We start from the raw sequence: 25,168 nt of genomic DNA, 5'->3' as shown, positions 1-25,168 counted from the left end.
AGACCGAGTTCCAGTGAGGTTTGCTGGGAGGGGAGTGCGATGCTTGGGCTGCTGCTGACAGTGCAGTTCAGAGAAGAAACACATGGCTCCAACCTCAAGCTGCTACTCTCACACCAGTGCTACATCCCCTCTGAAAGACACAAATGACCTTGACAGCTGCTCTGATTTTTGATCAAGCATTAAAAAACTTTTGCTGAAAGGGACAGTGGAATAAAGGAAACAAGATGTCAAATTATAATCAGCTTGAATCATTTCAAATAAACACCAAGGAAATAAAATGTACCCTGTTTGCTGGCAGGCTTGATGGCTTACAAAGCACTCGCCCCACCCAAATCAAGCGCTCAAAATGGAGCAGCAGCGGAACAGAAAACCCCAATAGTGTAAGATTTGCTTTTCCCTGGTACTGCATTGCCATCCTCAGGGACAGAAAAAGCATCATTAGGGTTTAAATAGAGTTTGATGAAAACACGGAGCACCCCAAGGGTCAATTTTCACCACGGGCAGCTGCAGCACGAGGCATTAATTCTTCACCCTCTCTGGTGACAGGAGAAATGCAGGGAGCTGTAGGCACAAATAACGTTAGACTTCTAGTGTGTATTTTGCTTTTCATGCCTGCAATTAAATGCTTGCTTTACTTCCTGTTGTTTAAAACTGTATTTATTCTTTAGCACTGCAAGAAAAACCTCCTGTATTTTTTTTAATTTGCACTGGGGACACGTTTGAAGGCCCATATTGTAGACTCAGCAAGTGGCAGGGCAGCCGCCAAACCTTGCTTCCTTTGTTGATTTCTTGATGATTTAAGACCTATTTTCAGCAGCTGATCCCAGTTCCCGCCCCCCCCCCCCCCCCCCCCCCCCCCCCGCCTTTTTGCTTGGTAACTACCATTTTAACAAAATGGTGTTTGTGCAATGCCTTGGAACCAAGTACTGAGCTTTTAAATGTAAGACAGGGAATAGAATAGGAAAAGCAGCACTAAAATCCCCTGCACACCATGGCTTTTCAAGCCACATGCTTAGAAATATATGGCAGAACCCTTGAGTTCTTGCAGAATAGTATTTAGACCGCTAGCCTTTTATTCCTTAGCTAAAATTACTTGCATGTTTCTGATATTTGTGTTGTTTACCTTCCCCCAGGACATAGTTTGAAATTATTTTCTGAATCTACAGAAATCAGTAAATAAAACCATACAAAGAGCTCTATACTGTTAATGTACACTGTTCAGACTTTTACTGGCTTTGCCCATAGGGACAAACCCTATTGTTTCAAAGCTCAAACAGGAAAAGATATAGTCTGATCAATGGTTTGTTTAGGTGCAGGCTTCCTTCAGAAAAGGAGAATACACTTTCCCCCTGCTGAGGCCAAGACGCAAATTAAACAAAGATTTGGTGCAAAAAATGTACCCAATGCCATCAGCACAATTATCCTCTGTTCTAGGCAACAAGAGTCCTTCCTCGGAATTATTCTGTTGTGGAGAATACAATACTTAGATTAATAAATAAAAAACAGTTTCCACTGATTATTTTTATGGCAAATAATTCTATATTTAATGCAGTCCCATAAGATGCTGGCACACACCTTGTGGCCTTGTTAAAACATAAACCTCAAGCTTGCTAAAAATAGCAGTAACTAGTAAGGATGAATCAAAATTGTCCCAGAACATTACAGACACCTGAAAATAAAAACTGAAAAGGAGATGACTTAAGGGATTTTCAGTAACATTTAAGAAGTAAGTGTAACCTTTAGGTTTAATGAGCATTACAATACAACAATTACAGAGACATAAGTAATTTAAGCAGTCAGTTTGGTGACAGACTTCATTTGCTTCACAGGGCAGGGTCAGCACCCTGTAATTAACAGTCATGGTCAGAAGCTGTGTCCAAAGCTTGTTACCTCCTTGCAGCACACCTTTCTCACAAGTCTGGAAAGGTGAGAAACTCCCGTTCTCCACTGACAAGAAGACTTACCTCCTCATCTCCATGTACTGCTGCGGCATAGATGTGGTATTAGAAATGTATTCCAGACCTGCAGGGGTGACCCTCACATGCTACTACAGGTTTCTGTCACCTGCTTGCTTTTCTGGTAGTTAAGGGCGCTGACACAGAAGGATGTCTAAGCAGCACTCCCCACTCACTACTTAAAGAGGCTTTTGACCTCTGCTAAACCCCCAGCCTTCTATTAGGGGGGCACTGCTTGATGGAGTCTGCTCAGACAGTCCCCTCTTTCCTAGGTAAGAAGCGTCTGTGCAAACCATCTGAATTAAGACTTAAGGTAATGCATTTCATTGATAAATCTTGTCTCCCGACTGCTGCAAGCACCAGCCAGGATGAGAGAAAGGAAACACAGAGAAATGTGGCTAGTGAGGGTCTGCCGAAGCACAGAAGATCCGTGCTAATTCTAGCAATGACTGCCTCTCAAAAACTGACTCAAGTCTACTCTATAAACAAATGTGAGGATGTTCAAAGACACCAACGATACCAAAACCATTGCTGATTCAGCAAATGAAACATGCTGATCAACAAAGCAATATCCAGCACAACAGTAAAAGCAATAAAGACCAAACTACATATGATATAGTTAACTTTCATTTATTCTTCCAGCTGCTTGTCCAGTCTTTCCAGCAAGTTCACAAAAAGTCTAACTTTGAATCCAAAAGATTTGGTATTACTTCTAGCACAGTGGTTTACATATGCAGATGAGTAAAGGCTTGACTGTAAGTTTGCACTTTAAGGACCTTTGGAAAATCACGCATTAATGGGGCTGAGTAACTAGAGACATACTGCATACTTTCAATCACAATTATAACAGAGAAAAATTCAGGCTTTTCGATATGTTTGTAACATTGCTATTTTTCTCCTGCGTTTTGTAGTTCTCGTAAAGCAAAGAAACTAGCCTAGGTCTGACTGCTCCTTTCAACCGCATATATCACCTAGTAGGAAAGAGAGCACTGGAGGTCTCTTGCCATTAAACTGGCCACAATAGATAGTATCATAAAACAGGAGATGACAGAAATAACTCCAGTGTACTAGACTACAACTTTTGTGGCTAAGCTAAATGCCTTCAACAAACACTTGATTTGATATAAATTATTGAAATTTACTCTTTTTTTTCCGATGTAGTATTTATATGGTAATCATCCTTCTGGAGAGATTTCATTTATTTTTTGTCTTTCCTTCCAATACCCCATTTGTAGTGCTAACACCACCAATATATCCTTCTGAGAACTATCACGAAGGGCTCCATAAAGTACTCTGCAGGTCAAAGAGTGCAGGGTGGTTTTGAAATAAAGACAACGTTCATTAAGTGTAAGAAAAATGCCTTTTCTTCTGATCTAAAAATCGATAGGCTTGCAGACTTTCTCTCAAACACAAACAGTTTAGTTTCTAAACTTCTCTAGCTTTTTCTTAAAAAAAAAAAAAAAATGCTACCAGTTGTAGCATGATGCAAAATTAGACTGAAATCATAGGTTCATTTCCATATAAGCTAGTGAAAAGTTGGTGAAACTACTGAATTCAACATAAAGGAATTGTTGATTTAGGCTTTTTATATCCTCAGTGTCTTTTCTTACATGGCTTCTAAACCTCTTTAATATTTTTTTTTGTTTTAATTTTATTAAAATTTATTTTAATAATAAAGCAGTCAGTCTAAAATTACTAGAACCGAGGTGAAGGATGCATTTTTTGTTGAAAACGGATATTGACTCTGAAAAGTGGACCGCTTTTTGAAATGTTTTGCAATTGCTAGCCTTTGAATCACGGTAACTTCTGAATAGACAAAAAAATATGTTGGTGCCACTTGGACAGTCAGGTATATAAAGCAAACACAGTGTTCATGGGGCAACCACTACACCACTGAGTAAAACACAAGGTTATAAAATGCAAGATCCCAGGAATCTACTGATGTAACTTGAGGGTTTGGCTTTTACCTTCTGAAGATGGCTAGAGGTTGTTTCTATCAGATTTTGAACACTATGAGAGCAAATACTTTTCATCAGCCATCATCCTTCTCCCAACCCGTTCACAAGAGTTCGCTTATTCTTGAATATGCGTGTGTGGCTTTGACTTTACCTGAAGAAATGCAGATGTGAGACCATCCCGGTGTATTGCACAATGTGTGGTTTTTTAGCGATTTAAGGTTGTTCAGTTACAGTTTTGCTATTCACATAAAACCATTACCCTCCAAGTCTTGGTTTACAGGCAAAAGCCTCACACAATGCCTCCACAGAGGGAATTCAGGCTCAGACTTTTGGAGCTGTTTACAGCCCTCGCATAATGCAGTGAGAGTCAAAAGGGGGTGGGTCACAGAACAGAATATGCCCCCTACTTCGTATATTTGCAGTAAGGCTTCTGATTTTGTTTGCAGCTTAATTTCCAGCCAAGAACTTCAGTATTATACAGAAACCAAAATTTTGCTTACAAACTAGCTGAAAATACCTGTAGTTTCTAGAGGCAAATGATTTGCATAATTCTTAATTATTAAGCCTCACTGCTCAAAACTTATCTGCATTTCCTAGGTGGACATTTGCCTGGAAAGCACTACTTTTAAGGTCAAATAACAAGTTTTCGAAAGGGTAGGAGAATACTGCCTATCAAATAATTTGATGAGATTTCAGTGTGTAAATAGACAGTGGTGCTATAGTGAGTAATTTCAAATTAAATGTTTTCCAGTGCCACTGTATCATCTGCATACTATTAATTTAGTTCCTTTTATTTAGCAGAAGTAGGGCATATTTTCCATATGCCATTTATAAGCAACGTACACTGTTAATTTTATTCCTTACTGGAAAGTACCCTGTCTATTTACAATTTAATTTGGGAAGTGGCATTGTGACAGTTAGCCCCAACTGGTGTGCCTGACACAAGCATAAAAGAAAGGATGAATAGGTGGGATTTTGCATTTGGCATTTCAGAATTAGGGACGTAATGTTTCCAGTTAGATACACTTAAAAATTATTTCTGAGAAGACATGTTGAACTTAAGCATTACACTAAATACCTATAGCCCTACATTATTTCATCGGTTATTTTTCCAAGACATCATTCACTCCTTTGTTGAAAGTTTACTTCTTCGCAGTATTTATCTTGCTTGGAAAAATTACAGGTCTATGAAAGAGCTTTATTTTGTTATACTGATTTATATAACTAGTTCCTTGTACACTGGTACTAAAGAAGCAGAACTTTTTCGTAATGGTAACAGCAGTTCATTATAAAAACACCAAAATTGTACAACTGGAAATAAAAATAAAGCATAAAAGCATAGCATTTCATATAAGATAAGCTTTCAACTGAAATATTAAAAAAAACCCTCCAACACCCTGCCATATTAATATCAGACCAACCTGAAAGGCACTGAGAATTGAAGTGTGCAACTCATATCCATACCTGTGAGAGCAATAACCACAGTGAGACACAAACCTCCAAGGCAGAATATGGCACTGTACAGTCCATTAGGCATTCCTGGTACACACGGCAGTTTTATATTTTCTTAGGAAAAGCTGGCAATGTTAACTTAATATATAAATTACATCATATTTCCATGGAAAAAAAATAATCCAATTTACACCATCTGAAGACAAGGAAACAAGGCATAACATACAGGACACTGTTGACACAAGAAAATGTTATCACATCAAAACACGCCCTTTTAAATTTACTCCAGTGGATAATATAAAGGAATGGTGGTGGCAGAGGTAAAGGGACAGGATGAATATCAAATATTGAGTTTTAAGCATGCTAGTGAGGTCTTTGTTTGAGAAACCTGACAATACCTGAAGCTACCAAAATAATTTCAGAGGCAAGAAAGCACCTATATCAAGACAGTCCAACCATTTCCAGGCATTCTTCTTGTGGGCTGACACACGCAGACTGAAGAACCTGTCCAGTACCATCTTCGTGCCAGAGGCTGTCTAAAGCTTCCCGTTAGCAAATGCTGCCTCCTGGAACTGGGGGACAAATGTTTTGAAATATGCCCTAGTGAAAAACAGAAAATGCACGGTTAGGAAAGAGTAAATTTAGAATATGGTGTGTGCATGTATGTACCTAGGGTTTTAACAGAGAAGCATAATGTTACCATGCTCAGTCTGTTATTAGATCTCAAAAATGGGTAGTGTTCTTCTTACAAGTTTTTAGTATGCAGCAGACCCACACACTTCAGCTTTCTCGACCCAGCAGTACTACTTTCTTCAGCGTCCTCACCACTAATCTCTTAATGTGGTCAACATCAGTAACTTGACAGTGTCAGAAGAGCCTGATGGACTGTCCATATTTTATCCAACGCAAAGCTCCAGAGATAAACTGTATCATGCACTGGAAAATAAACCTTTGAATGGCTGTAGAAGTGAGAAACACTTAGATGAGCCACAAGTGTGGCTACGCCACTCCCTGCAGCATTTTATAACTGGGACTTTTTGATGCAGTTGATGTGTACCATGTTTCTGGGATAAAAAGTGGGCTTTCTTCCTCCATGTTGAAGAAAGCTTCACATATGGTATCAAAGATCTGAAGACAAACAAGTCATTGGAGCAGGAAAATTTTGAGACAAAGTCAGAATATGTGCAGGAGATAAGCTCTTTATCTGTCTCCTTACAGAAATCTTAATGCAACACAGAGTCACTGTCGATGGCAGTAGTTTATGTAAGACATAGTCAATAAATACTAATACTTTGGATGAACTGTAATTCCTTTTATTAGACTTTGAAAGAATATTATTCTATAAATTAAGATGTGCTTTGTATATTTTGGATCTTAGTCTATCTTCTTTACAAAGAGTCGAGTGACTCATAAATCTGTAAAATGAGTTGATCCTAAGTATCCAAAATTGAGCTGGAACTGTACCTTTGAGTTTATTGCACTGAAATACTCAACTGTGTACTAACCGTACTTTATGTCTCCCAATGATACCCTTTACTGCAAGTTATATTAGAAGCTGCTTCATCATTCTATCTTTGGTTTCTGCTTACTACTTTCTACACCGAACTTTCACTTTCTCTACTATTTTTTTTTAAAAAACATTGCTGTTCACATCACTGGACTTCATAAATTCCTATGCAAGAAGAACCTTCTCCTGTTCTCCCTACCAAAAAATAAACACATCTGAAGTGAGAATAACTGCAATTATGCTCATTACGTTACTGATTTCTCTGCTGGTATATCTCCCGAAGCAAAAATATGCTGATCATCTTCCCAATCATGATATGTGTTTCATAATTTGGGTAGAAGCTTCGGCAACCACCTGAACACCAGTCATACCTCCTCACATCTAGAAATGCTGCCAGATCACAAAAGAGAATGCTCTCCTCTCTTTGTGAAGTTGTACCTGGCAAATTAATTAACAGACAGCTGCAGGCAGCTTTTGTACAGAAGCTGTAAACACACACAAGATGCTGTCCAAAGGTTAAAAGAGAACGGGAAAGCAAAAGCATTTCTGGACTGAAGAGCTGAGCCCAGAAATGGAAAAGGACAACCAGCACACGCATTTATAGCATACACAGATTGTGCTGTGTATTTACAAAGCAGACTTTGATTTATAGAATCAAAGTCAGAAAGCAGCCCTCGTAATCATGCCCACAGAAGTGACTGTTCACCCTGGCACATAGGCATACATAAACCAGCCGAGAAGGTATGCCTGTCATCTGATCGTAACAGTCCAGTGCCGTTTGTATACTTGTGTTTTTATTGCATACCTCCGAAATTGTAGCCTCGGTATGTTCTGGTCAGCTCTACGTCATTTTGCTAACTCAAGGAATATCACTTGCACATTGTCAATGCCAGGATCTATCATTCTTATATTTCTCCTTGCATTATCTGTCCTAACATTTAATTACATTTCTTCTGCTTGCTTATTTTAAGTAGCTTCTTCCTTCCCCTTTGACAGTTTCTCTGCAGACTCTCTTCCATGCACATGCTCTTCTTACTGACTTGATAACTCTTACTTAAAACTTTCCTCTTCCTAAACTAAAAATTCTTAATCATTAAACGGGATATAAGCAGAAGCGTTTTCCCACATTTCCTTTCTTTTCCGAAACACCTCCTTTATAGCATTTCCGTGCTTTGTATTAAAACCATACCTACTGTGTTACATTTCAATGACTTCTATGCTAGGTAAATTCCAGAATGAAAGCTTCTGATACCACATACACCCTCCCACACCATCTTTATCTATACTTGCATCCTTTCTTTTCACTGATTCCTGCAGTAGTTTGTAGCCTTCGCTGCAAAACTAAATCTAACACCTCCCTATGTTCTGATCAGATGTACTGTTTCAAAGAGGATGTTATTTCACTGGTGGTTCATATGAACCTCTTGGCGATGTTCCATACACTACAAAAATGCCATTAGTACTTCATAATCTGTAAATGTCTACTTTTTTCTTTCCATACTTTAAAGTACATGCTTAAGTTTGCCCTTATCATCTGTGGTCTTGTCCAGACTGAAGCAAATGTAGTACCACATGTTTACCCAGGATATGTTCCTCTATTTCTGCCCCTCTCCCACACAGCCTAGGCATCTGAGATGAAAGAAATTTTGGAAAAAAAACATTTGGATAATTATGGTAATCACACACACAAAAAATAAATTACCCCCACCCCCCCAAACCAAACCAAACAAGACCCTGCAAAGAGATCTACAAGCACAATATACTTGATAGGACTGTATCAGCTACACCACATTCAATAGACTGAAGAGGAAAGACGGGGAAGTAGGAGAAAAGAGGTTAAACTGCTTCCATATTAACAAAACCTGCATTACAGGGAGGGAAAGGCAAGTGTTAGTGTATAAAAGTAATAAGACTTATTTTGAGTATGTATGAAGGAGCAGAACAGGCAGCAAAGACATTACTCATTATTAGAGCTTGCTGGAATTACTATTTTTTTTTAAATCACATGACTTCTGCAATGGAAAAGTACATTTCTACCCAGTTGCGTGCATTTCTGTGGAAATGCTACTGAGTTTTCATCAGGAAAAGGAGGAGAAGAATGAGGTACTTCAGTTTGGCTTGATCTGAGAAGAGATGTTCTGGTTTGTAGAACTGAGCCTAAACATTCAGTTTGATATTAACCTCCTTGTCTCAGAGATGATGCAGTTAGTCACACAGACAATGCCCTGGTACATCACAGGAGTCATAAGTACAAACATAACACCAGAAGTAGTCTCTTCAAAGGACATGCTCCATGAAAAACTATGGGATAAATCACAAAAATTTCTACTTCCAGGAGGCACTGTGCTACTGCTGGCAGATACATTATAGTGTCACGTTAATTGCATTATTTTTCACATATTCCAAGCAAATTTTTTTTCAGAACTTTTTGTTTCATCTGAACTTCGGGACAAAATCGTATGTTAAAATATTTGAATTTCCTGTGAAATGGAAATCCTGACATATTTTCTCCCCTGCAGAGATTACCAGTAAGGAAGAAAATAACATGCACCGATTACTGGCTGAGTATGTTTCATCTATCAACCAAATGGCATTGAGGTCAAAGTGTATATTTCCACACAAATAGGTCCATGGCATGGACATATAATTCACAACTGATTACATGAAACAACTTTAAAAGAATTATAGAATTGTCTGAAGGACAATACTCTGCTACAGCCTGGATGGTAAGGGCCTCTTTCACATGGAACACTATTTCTTTTACAAAGCTTTTAAATTGTAGAAATACTTATAATCCAGCATCCTGTACATACAGGCACAGAGAAACGGTGAATGTAAGCATTAACTCTGGAAAAAGTTAATTTCATTTCTCATACCCTATTCACATAAACCTATTCACACAAATTTAAACCCTCAATAACTTGGATCTGTGCTATACCACAGAATTCACATAAAAATATCTCAATTTTGTTTCAGACTCTTGGCCATATGATACTTTCAAGTATCTTCAAAGTGTTTTGAAATCATTATTTTATATCCACTAGATACATTTTTCAGCTCTGGAGAACTGTGATTTATAAAAACTCAGTGATTTGGGTACCTGTTGAATGACACTGAAGATGCAGAAAGCTAACCTGACCTGTGGTACCTCTAGGCTGTGTCATATGGCAGAAATCAGGTTTTGATGAAAGCTTTTTCTCCTTTCTGTGAAACACCGAGTTCCTTCTTCTGCTTTAATCTACCATGTTCTTGGTGGGTCTGTGCCACACTGACCTTACACCAAGCTCAGAAGAACTGCACAAAATGCTCCTTCAAGTACAAGAGAAACTGGTTTGTACGAAGTCTGTAGATCCTCTGTACGTGAGTGTTGAGCACAATGGCTCTGCATCTCTCTCATAATGGTTTAGATCTTTGCTTAAACAGTGTTTAAAGAATTGCTTTCTTTTCAGCTTAGAGTGGGTGCCAATCTTCATACTCATACAGGCACGTCTAACTCTTTGTTGAGTGTCTTACTGTAAGAATCTATTGTTTTTTGTCTATTTGTTTTTGTTGTCTCAAATGGTCATTTTCCAAGTTCAAGGTAGGAAGTTAACAGGGTTTCTATGGAATTTTTTCTTCAGCACTCTGGAAATCAACACATTTTGCTGTAGTTAACCACTATATACACTTGATAAGGTACATTGAATTTCAGGTGCTACACTCAAGGACATCTGCTGAGAGCAAAGCACTTATCTTCCCTTCACCTTATTATCCAGTGGAAAGAAAGTCTTGCTATTGTAAATAGTAAGTATCTAAAAGAAGTCAGAATTGTATCACTCATCATTTACACATTTTCTAGTGATATAAAACACTGACTGTGGCAAAAGGTCTCCAGAAGCCCATACATGTCTAAATCCTAGGCTGTGGGTTTGCAGTGCTTAAACCATACTTGACTAAGAATTCACATGCTTTTGTGAAATTTCATTCTAATTGCAATGTTTTTTTTCCCCAATAACTCAGTGCCGGCTTTTCAAAATGTAGTTGGTAGAAAATCTGCATTGACTATTTGATAATACCTTTTGCCTTCAGATTCCTAAGCTGAAAAATCTGCAAAGATTTTAAATTATGTGGCCATAACCTCCCATCAAACAACACTTCACATATATTTATGGTACAAGCATTCTAATGCTGCAGTGCACTTGCTTTCTGCTATTGCTTTTGCTTGACAGGTGGTATAGCCAGCTACACAATGGTGTTCTAGCTACCACGCATTGTGTAATAAAGTTAGAAGAGTTGTCTAGATGTTTCGATTTCTCTTAAAATCTTCCTGTGGGAAATTTGGAGCAGAACATATTGATTCAAACCCTCTGAGGAGAAAAACACACAAAATGCCGTACCAATGAGATTTCTGCTTTTTCTGTCTGGGACAAGGACATTCATCATGCGATGATGAATCATCTTCCTAAGTCATTCACAAAATAGATTCCCCTTAAATTCCTCAGTTCAAGAGTCCAAGCCTTTCAGCCCGCTGATCTCAAATTCTTCCACGCTAGCTCTCTTCGCACTCACCTGTTTTAGGTGTTTTCAGCTCAACAGGTGGGAGTTTCAAGTGCCTTTTCCGTCAAGAGACAATTTGAGGAAAAGGAAGGGGATGCAGTAATCCTGGTGGTCCACATGAAGTACTGACTTAGCTGTACAGTAACATGTCTACTACTAGCACAACATATTCTGTCTTTGCATATTATTTACTGGCAAGTAAATGCTCTTGAGCCAAGATCTTGATCTTTTCACAAAGACACATGGGCTGTCATTACTGTCTTTCACCATATGAGGCACACGTATTGTGTTCGTTCTCATCTGAAGACAGACTCAGGTTATTGTACTTGGATTTTTTTTCCTACTATTGGCTTTGAGAGCAAGCTTTATTCTTGAATACTACCCAGTATTTCAATGCATTCTGTAAAATGTTTTGGTATCTAATGTGACTATGGCTTAATTCTGAAAATATTAGGCTCTAATTATAGAGCAACCTTAGTGTAATCAAAATCATAGAGGCTAGTACATTTGATGAATACACCCCTTCCCTTCTGCTCTCGGGAAGCCTTACAGGAAGATGTGGGGTTCTTTTCCTCAGCCTTTTCAAGCTAATAGATCTGACTTGGGCAGGCACTCTTGCAGTCATGGGGATCTCCAAGTAGTTCTATGTAACCCTTCCAACTCTTATGGAGTAGGGTCTGTAGGTAGGACACCCTCCTCCTCAGCAGTCCTCTGTTGTCCGAATTGTCCAGCAGGTTAACAGTGAGTTTGTTTGAATATTCTGCAAATGCTATTATTTACCCTGGGACTGAGGTGAGGCCTGAATTATATCCCTTTCAGCCATATTAGACACAGCTGAGAATCCCAGGCATTTGCCCCAGCTGCTGTCCATTTCTTTTAGAGTTGCAGCTCTAGGATTTGCATCACTTCACATCCCATATTCCTTTCCTTCTGCACCCTAAAGGAACTGCTGCAAGACATCTACAAGTTTCTTCAAATCCACAGAATCCTGACAGAAAAAAATCCGGTCCACAGACGACCGATCTTCATAAATTAGCTAGAATAGCAATGTTCTCCCCTTTTCCAATTAAATCAGGTGAAAACAGGAATTAAGAAGGGCGTAGGTCAGAGTAAAGGACAGCCTGAGGCTTCTTGAGGTCTTTGACCTATGCCTCCCAGACTAGTATTATTATGCTGACACTTTGCAATAAAATCTTGTTATATAAATTATTTCAACAGCATAGCCATGTTAGAATTATAAAAGAGCTTCTCCAGGCTTTATCAATGTCACCTGATTATGCACTTTTTGAAGTACAAAGTATTTTTGCACAGAGCATACATACAAATGTAGAGCACTTTTGTATTTTTACGTTCCTGTTGCAACTTGTTTTGACACAGTGAAAGCTTGTTTTGAAAATAATGAACACCTACAACAATCCCTTTTGGGTGCCAGACAAGAGGATTTGTCCTCCCGTGACTGTACAGGCACAGCCAGCTGGTTTGCTTTATGGACCCCTAATAATTCATCTCCTGTGTAGAAGAGATTTACTGTAACTCTCCAAACTCTCTAGGATTCACTGTTTATGACAGAACAAAATCAAAGATGCCAACCTTTCTTTTTTTATATATAATTGTTTTCTTTTAATATTCCATTTGTCAGGAGCTATCTAATTCAAGACTATCAATACTAATTAACAAAAGGAACTTACATATATAAATTGTTACATTAATTTCAGTAGTGGGTATGCATTTTAGGTCATATTCCATATGAGTGCTCACTAGGTCCTTAACAGGTGGTTATACCCTCCTCCTGCATCTCTATACCTTGCACTCAGCAAGGGCTGAATGCAGAAGTGTGGTAGCCTGCTGAAAGCCCATTCTTTTAACGGGCCTCATGCCAACGTTTGAGGCATAGGTTTTTCCTTGTAAACTCAAGATGCAAGACATATAAACCTCTTTGCTATTTTTACTACATATAATGCATTAAAACCATATTTCCATCGGGTGAACCATGTTGTCTGTTTATTCACGGGCACTTCCACAGCATTCCTCACCAGGCTAAAGATACACGATCACTCACGGCAGAGCAGAATAACCCAGCCTCCTGCTTTGGGATAAGTATGGGCTAACAGGAGATTAATTCTGTGCTAGACATTTTACGACACCTCTATTAGGAGAAAATAGTTGTTAAAACAAATTACCATTCTCTCCAGATCTAAGATACTACAACGACTGAAGTGACAAATCGTTCTCAGCACTCCACCCTTTGGTTGCGCAGCCAGAATCAGGCTGTAGCAGGCGGGCCGGCGACACGGCCGGGCGCCAAGTGGCAAAGGCTCAGGAGCTAATGAAAATCAGGACTATTATGGCATGGGTTAGGCACTGGAGAGGTAGCAGCGTTTCTAAACCACTGTTCAAATCCAAACATCACTAAAACTTACCCAAGCACAGCAGCAGGACAATAAAGGTACCTTCCAGGATTTCTGTATCGCTTCAAATATATGTAACAATACTTGGCACATATTCATGTTTCTAAACTAAACTTCTTGATGGCATGCTCTTTGGGATGTGGTTTATAATTTCCTTACTAGGCAGTTTTATCTATAGCAAATATTTTGCTTTTACGTGAAACACAATGTCTACACAGTTTTCCATTTTATACATCTCCAAAACGGGCGATGCCAAGCAAACATCTGAAGTGTTTATACAACAGCAACGCAATGGTTCTTAAATTACTGCTACTGTAACTGGCTAAACACACAAATGTAGAAAGGAGTCAGTGCACAATGCCATTATGCTGCTAGCAATTTTTTTTTTCCTGGGTGCCAAACGAATTCATCACATAATCTCTCTTCCGCTTCTAATATTTCTCTCTCTCTACCTCCTGTTGCTGCAATTTACCTACAAGGAGTGTAGTAAGCTTCCTATGCCCACTTCTACCTGCCAGTTTACAACAAGGCACCGACTGTGCAGCCAGGCCAATAGACAGAACAGTAATCAAGCACCAGGAGAGCTGGAGGTCTGCAGTGGGCAGCCATCAAAATGCAAGTCTTTTAAGAAATACTGTTGCCTTCAGCTCGGTTCAAAATATTACATGACTGAAAGTCATCTCTAGAATTACAAACCAAACCAAACATGTGCTACCAAAACCATAACAGGAAACAGAAGTAGTACAACTAGTGAAACTAAGTACACATCCGAAGTTTAAACACTGAAATTCACTCATGTCCAAAAGCTGTTTTCTGTATTTTATTAACATTGTCTTTTTCTTCTGTTAGTTCTTGTTGGCGTTATTACCATTTCAGATTCAAGTCACACAGAAAGGTACAAGAAATGGTTATATTTAGACATGTTTTTCAATGGTTTGCTGATGGCATAAGTAACAGGTGGCTTTATTCCACATGAAGCAAACAGAAATAAAACCTAACATTTTCATTTGGTTATACATTTGTGTGCCTGTTCCAAAAAACTTTGATATTGATTGATTTTATAAATAAAGTCAAGAATTCAACATAGTTCTGCCGTAAAAGTTAAGACAACTTTGGTGCCCAACTTACCATAAACAAAAATGAATCTTGACAATCTGTTCAAATCACAAAACTCCCATAAATACAACAACCAGACTAAAGGCAAAATATAGAGATCTAGGGAACTGCTGCAGAGCCAGGACTATAGATCATTATGTAGGCTGGCAATTAATGTTTATTTTAAAGTGGCAGCACAAGTAGCATCATCACTCTGCAAAAGATGGTAACTTTGGTTCCAAGAATATATGTGCTCCCAAACATACAGGCCTTTGCTGACAATTACAGATAAAAATTACAGCTACTGGACATAATCAGGGCATACAGACCAAGGCCAGGAACTATGCAAGCAGTTTTTCAGAATCATCTGGAAATTAAGATTCTGGGATTTATCCTCTCACAGGTTTCTGATACAGATATTTGGAAGTTTACAAAGGTGTATATTGCACAGACACAGCGGCTCTAAGGGTCCCAAAGCATACAAAGCAAAATGAACCTCTCACTTTGAAACAGTTTTATCGATGCTTTCTGCTTGCCAGTTCAAGAGATAAACACTTCACTTCCTTCACCTTCTCCACAATGTACAGAAATAGACTTGCTTCAGTCAGATGAAGGCTTGTGGTCTTAGATCATAGCGAATTTTGCTTCTGCTTTCTTAACTTCCATTTTCCCCCCGGGTATTACTCAGTGCTGGGGTAGCGGGTGTTAGCGAAGGGGGCACTGGAATATCCCTGTCACAGCATGGTCACTCCACTTCCTTACCAGTGGATCATGAGAATGATATTCCAAGGTCATCACGGAAAAATTCAATCTTCATACAGTCTTTTTTAAATACAGTGCTAATTCGGAGGAAATTTCCAGTCCTATGAGGTACAGTGCAACAAGCCTGCTCTATTTTTCCTATTTGCTCAAGTGCCATAGCCATATTTTTCCACTCCAGGTAAAGGTTAACTTCTTAAAGAGATACTGTTTATTCAAGACACTTAGTACTTCCTCCCACCTAGGCTACGTAAGTGCATGCTCAACTCTGCTGTTGGAGAGCAATTATCTAGCAAATTATTTCATAGATTTGAAGGAGAGAGTCAATGCCAGACAAGATGCAACTAGGAATCTCAGAATTCTAAGTATAAAAGGCAGGGTGAAGAATGAGATGAAATAAGGAGGGGGGGAAAGGAGAGATGATATAAGTAGGAGAAAGCAGAGAAGACTGGGCAAAACCGCATTGAGGAGTGAGGCTTGTAAGGAAAGAACAAGTGTAGAGACTTAAGAAGAGAGGAGATCACAGAAGTAATAATAGAATTTGAATGATCTTTAAGAGATTATTGAATTCCTTAATTGTACTTCAGAGGCAGAAATGAAGGGTTATACCACAGATGCATCCATAACAAGTCTGACAACCAGCATCCCTGAAAACAAAGTTTGCTTGCAGGTGGAAGTACTGATTTCATCATGCCATCCGCTTTGCTTTGCCAGATTGCTTATCAACCGGGGCCGAAGGCAACATACCAAAACATAAAAGAAACCTCCTTGGATATTCATTAGGACAAACCAGTCAGAAGGAAAGGGATGAGATGCCACACATCTGTGATTATATAAAACATATTAAATAAGTTATTTCTCATTGCTATTTAAAAGATATATGCTTGCTATTAGAAGTAAGAGGATATTCTTAAAAGGTCAGACACCTCTCCAAATGGGGAAAGCAGACAGAAACAAACCTTAACACTTACAGGTAAAAGCAGAGAAAGCAGATAAAAAATTATTTTGAGGAACAAATCAGCTGTGGTCCTCCAAACTAAAACTTCTCAAACAGTATAAGAGCCAGTCAGAAAGTGAAAAGAACGCGCAGAAGAAAAAAAGTCACAAGGAATAAATGGAAATCCGAGTTCACTGTGGAGGTGCTTAAGGAGGCTGCCATAGCAGAACCCTGCTTTCCGAGGGATGTATCGAAAGATCTGACTCAACTGTCAGCCAAAAAGGTAACTAACAAATCAACAAAACACATATAAGCAAATTAGCAGGCCCAGATTATGTTCACACCTGAGTGCCAGAGAAACTCAAGTGTGAGAAAGTTAAACTCTTAAACAGCTTGTAACCTCCTGCTTAAACAGCTTGGTACCAGAGAAGTGTGATGTCAGTTAAAATAAGGTCTGGGAGGAGGGAACTGTGGACCAGTAAATCTCAGGTCTGTACTTTACAAATTAATAGAGACTGTTGTAAGAAACCATAAATTTATAAAAAGCCCAGAAATAGTGGATTTGAGTAATTATGATATATTAGGTAGGAACCAAGCTTATGCTTCATAAATCTCTTATTTTCTTAAGGTACCGAAAACATGTGGACAAGAAAGATTCAAGTGACACACACTGCTCGACCTTTCTACAGGCACTTGGGAAGGTTTTTCAAAGGCTTTTAAAAAAATGAATTACCACAGCAGGAGAAAAGATCCATGAGTGGATAAATGGCAGGTCAAGATAAGGAAAAAAAAAACCAAAAGATAGGAATGAATGATGAGTGCTATTAGGGTGGAGTCACCTGAGAACTGCACATAAATGGGTGTTTTGACCTGTGTTGTTCAACATACTCCTACACGAACTACAAAAGTGAGCAAAAGAAGATGGCAAAGATGCTAATGCTAACAATTTAGTCAGGGAAGGAAAGATGAGGCACAATTATGAGGAACTACAGATGGTTCTTACAGCACTGAGAGACTGGGAGATAACATACCAGGTGAAAAGTCAGTATTGACAAAAGTGAAGGGCAGATATGTGAGGAAAAATACTTAATTTTACATACAAAAACCCCACAGGCTCTGAGAAACAGATAGTAAGGAGATCTTGAGGCTAAAATGTCAGTGTAACCTTCCGTTGTAAGCAGAAAACCAAAGCAGATGTTATTAGAACTGGAATAAAGAGAAAACCAGACAATATCACCATGTCACCATATAAATGCATGTTGAATGTACCATAAGTAAACATGCAGTTCCCTGTCTCGGAAAGAATATGACAAAAATAGTAAAGGGATAAACAAGCAGGACAAAGGCGATGAGAAACACGGAAAAGTTTTGTAGAAGGAATAAGTGAGCAGAGCAGGAGAGAAAAGATGAACAGAAGAGATGTGAAAAGGTTCATAAAATCAAAGTTTGTGGAGGGGATCAGTGGATTATTTATTCACTGCCTCTTTTCATACAAGAGCTAGAAGGAAACAACTGGAGCTGGTAGGAGGTAGGAATGCAGAAAGCCAACAAAGCTGCACACCACACATTATCTGTGCAATCCATTGCCACAGAATTTTGTGATGTTATGATGTGGGTTCAAAAAGAAATCAAACAGAAGGAATCAATTCTGGATATAGAAATCCTTGAAGAGGGTAGAACATGCCAGGAAAATATGACTACATGCTCTGCCATGCTCCTCCACAGGCACTGGCTACTGCCTGTAGATAGAGACCTGATGGGGGCCTAAATGAATGTTGAATTTGACTAGTATGACCGTTCTTTGTGTTTAACAGAGCAATTATAAATACTACCCAAAAGACAAGACCATGGAACTCACCTACTACTTTTACCTAGCTGTTTGTTTTGTAACTGATCAAGCAACAGTATTTATCTGGGCTATTAAACCACAGCTCCTTCCAAAACCACATTTCTCTCTACCCTTTTCTGTCAAGCAAGTGAGGAAATTTCTTTGCATCAGCTCCTAACTGTAATTCCATGCTCTAATATAGATCTAGCAGCTTTTAAACATATAACGGAGTTCTCTAGCCAAGCCAAATCAGACGGTTTGTCATACTATTTCCAGAACGCCACCTAACCCTGGTTATCTAGGAACCACCTATGTTAAATTCTAGCCTTTAATTCCTACAAAGCAGTTGTCTTCCAGCAAAGTGTTATTATAATCCACTTCTACCAAGCCAACTCCTCCAATCTCTTCTTTGCAATTCTCTTGTCAAAATATGAGAAACTTTTTCTCAGGAAGATTTACTACATATCAAAACTCATATATGTACAGTTCACACATATACATAATGTCTATATAAAACCACAGAAAAACTAGTTGCCTTCCTATAACAACTATACTCCTCATCTTTAAAATAGTTGTTTTTCTTTTCCCACAGTCAAAGCTTTAATGAGAAGTGACCAGAAACAAATACCCAGGCCCTTCTGTCTTGGCTGAAATCCACATAATGCATGACAGCACTGAAGATCCCTGGCAGGCACCTGTCAGAAACTAACATACCATAACTTAAGAGTCAGACTTAATTATCCAAGGAGACATTTAAAGAAAAGTACATGAAAAATACGAGTCAAGAAGTGCAACTATCATGTGTATGCACTGTACTCTGTAGTGTATGCAGAGGAACAATGTAAAAATAAAATAACATTCTAGGAAAATTCTAATTAAAAGTTGTATCTACTGTGCTTATTATATCTTACAATCAAAATAATTTTGTTACTAAGGTTTGCTGGCAAGTTAACTGCAGAACATGCTACAAGGATAAATGTAATCATTAAGTATTTTAAAACCATATTTTTTCCATTCGCCTTTCTACTTTTCCACATATAATTCTGATCAGCTGACACTCCCACAGAAAATCAGAGTTTTGATTTAATGACCTATAAAATCAAATTAACTTCTTCGTAAGCTTCAGACGGCCCGGTCGCCACATCTCTTCTCACTATAGCTGCCACAGCCTATTGGCCCTTTTGTGTTCTGAAAAAGGGCCCAACAGTAGCAATAAAATGTCAGCTTTACTCTATTTCAGCAAAGGCAATCACTTTTATTCCATTGCTGATGTGAGACTATTGAAAACCAAAGAGTTCAACAAACAACCCAGCTCAGCACCTCACCCCTCATTTGTACCTACCCTGATGCTCTTCTCCAGAAAGAATCCTCTGAGCCTTGCAAATGTTCACACACACGCACTTAGGGAAGGGTGATGTCCCTATTTTTTCTGCTTCTGTTCCCTATTCTCATTGTTCTAAATTTCTTTTTAAGTTTAAGGTAACGTGTGACAGAGCCAAAGACAAAAAAAGCTTTGTGAGGAGAGTATATATAAATGCAAACAAGCTAGTTTTTGGAAATCTACATGCAAACACAATTTGTTACTTTTTATGAATAAGAAGGGAAAATACTGAAATACAAACCAAATAACAACAAATGGTTTATTACCTTAATTACACTTCTTAAGGAGAGAAGATTATAAGAAAGGTGCAATGTTTACGGGTAAACTTTACAGCAAGATTCAAGGTAGCACAGGAGAAAACAAAGGTTTCATGGAAACAGAGAAACTTGTTACTTTAAAAGAATCCAAAATGTAATAATAGATATTCTGTTTTAAATGTGAAAGAATTATGACTTTATAATACAAAATGGATGAGTTGAAAAACTGGTCAGTGTCAAAATAATAATATTAAAAAAACCCCAAACAAAACGTTAGGGCAGTCAAAATTTACTGAATACAAGAGCAAGTCTTGACATATTACAACTGAGTTTGTCTAAAGAGCAACACAATTGTCCCCTTTTTTCCAAATATCCTTTTATTAGACCAAAAAATGCACTTCCTCTCCTTACCAGGGAACAGAAACTTAGAGCAACCATTCTGGCCAAATAGCAGCTAGCATCTTCACATGACACACAACTTCTAATTTGATGATACTCAAGGAAAAGGTATCGCTGAGGCTGAAAATGCTACGGCCCAGTGCACCAGCCTGACACTTTCTAATCACCGCAGGCTTGTGCTGAGCACAAAGCGTACTGCAGCCACACTGGTGATAGGTATGTAGCTCACACAAGATGCGTCTGCGTATGATCTTAAGCTGCACTTGACCTTATGGCAGAGCAACAGCCAATATATAGTTGAGAGCACTTGAGCCCTTTTAAGCTTTCACCCTCACAGAGCCCTGAGGGATATGTAAAATTAACACCACATTCATCAGCAAACACCAGTGAATGGCCAGGGACGACACTGTTATTCGGAAACCAGTCTTATCAGCCACCTCGAAAGGAAGAATATGAACCCTTGGAACAACTTTTTACTGTGGTACCAGTTTTCCCTCCTCCTGTTATTTTTAATGACGAGTAGGTGGATCTATGTAGGATAAAAGAGTAAACTGAGTCTTGACTTGCTTTCCCTGAAGTATATAACCTAAGTCTACCTAGCAGCACTGGGTCAGATAGAAATGGGGCCAGAGTGCATCTAAGAACTGAACTGAATTTGTATAAACAAACAAGCTTTATTTACAGTATCCCAGGCTGAGAGTCTGCATGTTCTTTAAAGACTCCATTTATGTACACTTGAATGCCTATTTAAGCAAAAAACAAGAGAGCTTTCCCATGGAAACCGCACAGAGATGTTTTACTTCACACGTACACCACAAACAAGGCTGCTAACTTTCCATAATTTGCTGTATTTTCTTAGGCTTGCTATTGTATTTTAGGACCAAATCTTTCAGAGAAGCTGCTTACGCAGGAGGCCACAGACATATAAATAAACGACCTAAGAGAGGCAAAGCCTGGGATGTGAACTGAGAGGAAACAGCATCTCGGCAGCTTGTAAGAAAATGCTAATATTTTTGGTTTCCCTGTTTCTAGCTGGATGAACAGGTTAAAATTTTGTGTTTAGTTGGGAAACAAACAATCTGGAGGCATTTGGAATCACATTATTTAATGGGGACTTGATTCGTCCCTTAGAATTAAATCAAGCCAGAGGGCAAACCCTGGGCTAAGACAATAGCAAGCTTCAGTTACCAGATGCTATCTCTCAGTGAGGAATCTACCTCAGTGGGCCTCAAAGGAGCCAGGTGATTTAAAAAAATGCTTAAAAGGACACAGACAAAGAGAAACTCGATTTTGTGGACTTTATCAGACAGGCATAAATTGGTCCAGTTACTTCAGCAAGAACACGAGCGGTTTTTCTCTGTGAATGAAAAAGATCCTGCTAAACTGATACTCTGATTTGAAAATTTGCCTTTTAGATTTAGGTGCTATGTGTCTAAGTGTGAGTGCATACAATCTACTTCTGTATGTATGTATTTTAGGGGATTAATTTTGCTCCTGCTTATAGTTACTACTGATTGCCTCAAGGCTACAGCAAAGGGTTAAGTCCTAACTTCAAAAGAGATGCCTACTTCTGCTGGGGGCCACAAAGATAAGCAAGGATACCAAGACTTTCAAGTTTAGCCCCTGACTTGAAGGAATTAGATGGGCTCACCTGTTGGAAAAAAACGAAAAAAAACCCCACCCCACAACCCTGGGAGAAACCTGGGCACAGAATCAAAGTCCCTTTGGCATGAACTTACAACAGCTCTGCCCATGAATAAGCAGGCTGTGTTGAGCTGCTGAAAACAGAGGCAAGGATTCCAGGATGAGGAAATCTCTGGCTGATGCCATTTCAAACTTAGTGGTGCTTCTACATCCTATAAAGCAATGAGGTATACATGCTTCCTTCAGTACAGAACTAAGACAGCTAATGAACCCAGTCAGTGCAAGGGCAAGCAAAAGTTGTCCTTGATGGTGTCCTAAGTCACAGTAAGGGAGATGGTGTAAACTGATCTCTCAAGTGCCTGAGAATTAAGGGCAGAGAATTTGGTCAGATACCAGAACATCAAGTGGGAGACCCTGTGGCCCTAGAAAAGTAGAGCCAGAAGATAAACAGAGCTTCTTTTGCCTCAAAGGATGCTAAGCACTTGGGGGACCATTTGGCTAAGAGGGGAAAAGACTACATATAAGCAAAACCTAATAGACAGTATTTAGGAGCACAAACAAGTTGTCTCTGATTTATCCAGGGCTAAATTTACTTCAGCTGAGCAGGATTACATTGCTTCTACAGGCTAAGTCATGTATCCTTCTTTTCTGTTTTCATTTGGGATGTTTGATGTGGTGCTTAAACTAATATATTTAATTAGAACGTTTTCCTATATATCTATATATATTCCCATATACTTGATCCATAACATGGCTACGGTAAAAATAAAGTAGAATGCAAAAAATAGAAATTCAACACAACAAGCTATGTGTTCTATTCTAAGAAGCCCCAGCAAATATTTTTAAATGCTGTTTACATAAGGTGCTCAATTGTGTTAAAATCTTTCTTAAAATATGCTAACACGTATCATAACATCATACTTTTCTCCACACAGATTTATTTATGGTACCTACTCAGGAATCACTAGTTGTTCCTGCAAGCAAAGCGCTTTTAACTAGAGCAGCTTCTCTGTCTCTTTGCAGCTCAATGATAGTTATTTCAGACATTGCAGCATACTTTCTTCCCCCGCTTCTCATCAACTTTCTCATATTACGTATCCACTGTACAACTTAAATGCAAAGGCTCAAACATAAGAGTGAATAACCTCACAAAATGTACATGTGATAGTAAGTGTACACATTTAGTGCTTTCTAAAAGAACTGTTATAATACTTCTGAATTTCAAGTGCAGAGCAGAGAAGTCCATTTGTATACACCCACATAAATGAATGCACTTAGCAGACAGCACATAGGTACTTGTAAGCTTCCAGCTGCAAAAGAAATGCATTTTGTAGTACTGTCATTAAAAAAGCCACAGTAATGCTTCCAGTTATTGTTTCTTTTTCTTTTCTTTTCTTTTCCAACAAAATCCTCATAATATACTGTTAGAGAAAAGAAACAAGCCTACCAAAACCCAAAAAATCATATTTGATCAAGAAACGGCTCTCCTAGACGGTATGGTAGTAAAACCGAATACTACCAAAACCAAATATTCTACTACAATGCATCAAAATCCAAAATCAAATGTTACTTGATGCCCTCCATAAAATTTAAATTAGTATAAAATCTGCAAATGCTTCAGTCAATTGTTGTTTGCTTCCATCATTTCCAAATTACAGTCTCTGACCATGCCATTCATTTGATTTACTCAGCTTGAACTATTTTCATTCGATTCTTATTTACGCGTCTTTGCTAATTTAATCTTCTGATTGTCATTCAAAATGTTCATCCCAATATGCCTTGTTATTTATGCAGTTTGATGCCTTTGCACACCGAACAACTGATAATCAGCCTACTTAAGTCTCTCGCTGTTCTAACATTTTTACACTTCGCAGAATCACAATACTGCAGCAAGGCCTTTGCTCCATTCAGGTAAAACCTGGTTTGCTTCATTAGAAGAGAGGGGTGATATCTGGTACACAAGAGGGGCACCCCTGCCCACGGCAGCTTGCCCTTGCAGCAGAACCACACTGGAGAGGCTGTCCTGTCATCTGTAACTAAAGGGGATGCTCGGACTGAAGTGGAGTCTCCCCAGCCTGAAACAAGGGCTTGCAGAAAAACAGCAGAGGAAAGTCAGAGATTCTCTGTTCCCAGCCGACAGAAAAAAGCAGTATAGAAAGATACTCAGACTTTCAGATAACTTTATCAAGTTCTGATAGGACTGCCTCCTATGCCAGGGCGGTGGCTTGCTCTACCTCCTCCTGTTCCTCCATCTGTTTTTACTACAGCCTAATTCCATACCTTTCAGGTTTTTCTTCCTTGCTCTCTCCATCTCACATGATTCCCTTCGGGGTCCCCTCAACACCCACACAAAATCACGGCGTTACCTTGACTGACTTCTACCATGCAGATTACTCCTGCTGGGGGCTATCTTGTCTACTTAGACTGAAAGCTTTTCAGAGCAGAGACTGTCACCACTCTGTGCCCATACAACGCCTAGCAGAAAGGGTCATCTTTTGATCAGTCCTCTGGCACTAATGTAATAAGCATGATTAAGAAAGCATCTGTCTGCCCTCATATATGGGAACACTAGGACCGTATGAGAACAAAACCAGGTTCAGCTTCTGTAATGCCGGAAATGTACAGTTAAATCCATGAAATTTCTACTGACAGATGACCATGTACGAATGGAATATTTAGTAGGAAACAGGAATCTGACTTACTTTGCTCTCTTGGCCATTTCATTGCCATCCCAGCGGGGACTGTAAGGGTAATTCTTCTGGGCCTGGGAGTACAGCTGGCCACTGTTAGTGAAGTGGTAGACTGACTGAAACGTTAGGGTTGGTTGGTCTCGAGGGAAATACAGGGGCAGGTCAACTGAAATTAAAAAAAAAAAAAAAAAAAAAAAGAAAAAAAAGAAAAGAGAAAAGAGTCATTAAAATACACCATTGCATTTCCCCTGCCTTTTTCCCCCTGGGAATATATCATTCCTCTGTATTGATTTAAAGATGACAGAAAATGCAAAATTGATGATTACTTTTAAATATACTTCTACATTTCTTATAAGTAATTA

General features: G+C 38.8%; 1 protein-coding gene across 3 annotated transcripts in view; it reads right to left on the bottom strand.

Moving 5' to 3' along the window:
* Window positions 1-3,411: 3,411 nt before the first annotated feature.
* The window catches only part of BABAM2 (BRISC and BRCA1 A complex member 2), a 170,366-nt gene continuing 148,609 nt past the window's right edge, over window positions 3,412-25,168 (bottom strand). For all 3 annotated transcript variants that reach the window (XM_055726141.1, XM_055726139.1, XM_055726140.1), the window contains 2 exons: window positions 24,819-24,972; window positions 3,412-5,965 (listed from right to left, as the gene is read on the bottom strand). In XM_055726141.1, the coding sequence (XP_055582116.1) occupies window positions 5,902-5,965; window positions 24,819-24,972 (218 nt within the window). In that variant the 3' untranslated portion in view covers window positions 3,412-5,901. The remainder of the gene's footprint in view (window positions 5,966-24,818; window positions 24,973-25,168) is intronic.

The sequence above is a fragment of the Falco cherrug genome, chromosome 13 (assembly GCF_023634085.1).
Source record: "Falco cherrug isolate bFalChe1 chromosome 13, bFalChe1.pri, whole genome shotgun sequence".
Lineage (NCBI taxonomy): Eukaryota > Metazoa > Chordata > Aves > Falconiformes > Falconidae > Falco > Falco cherrug.
Note: the sequence above shows the minus strand (reverse complement) of the source record. Positions and strands in the feature narration are given on the sequence as shown.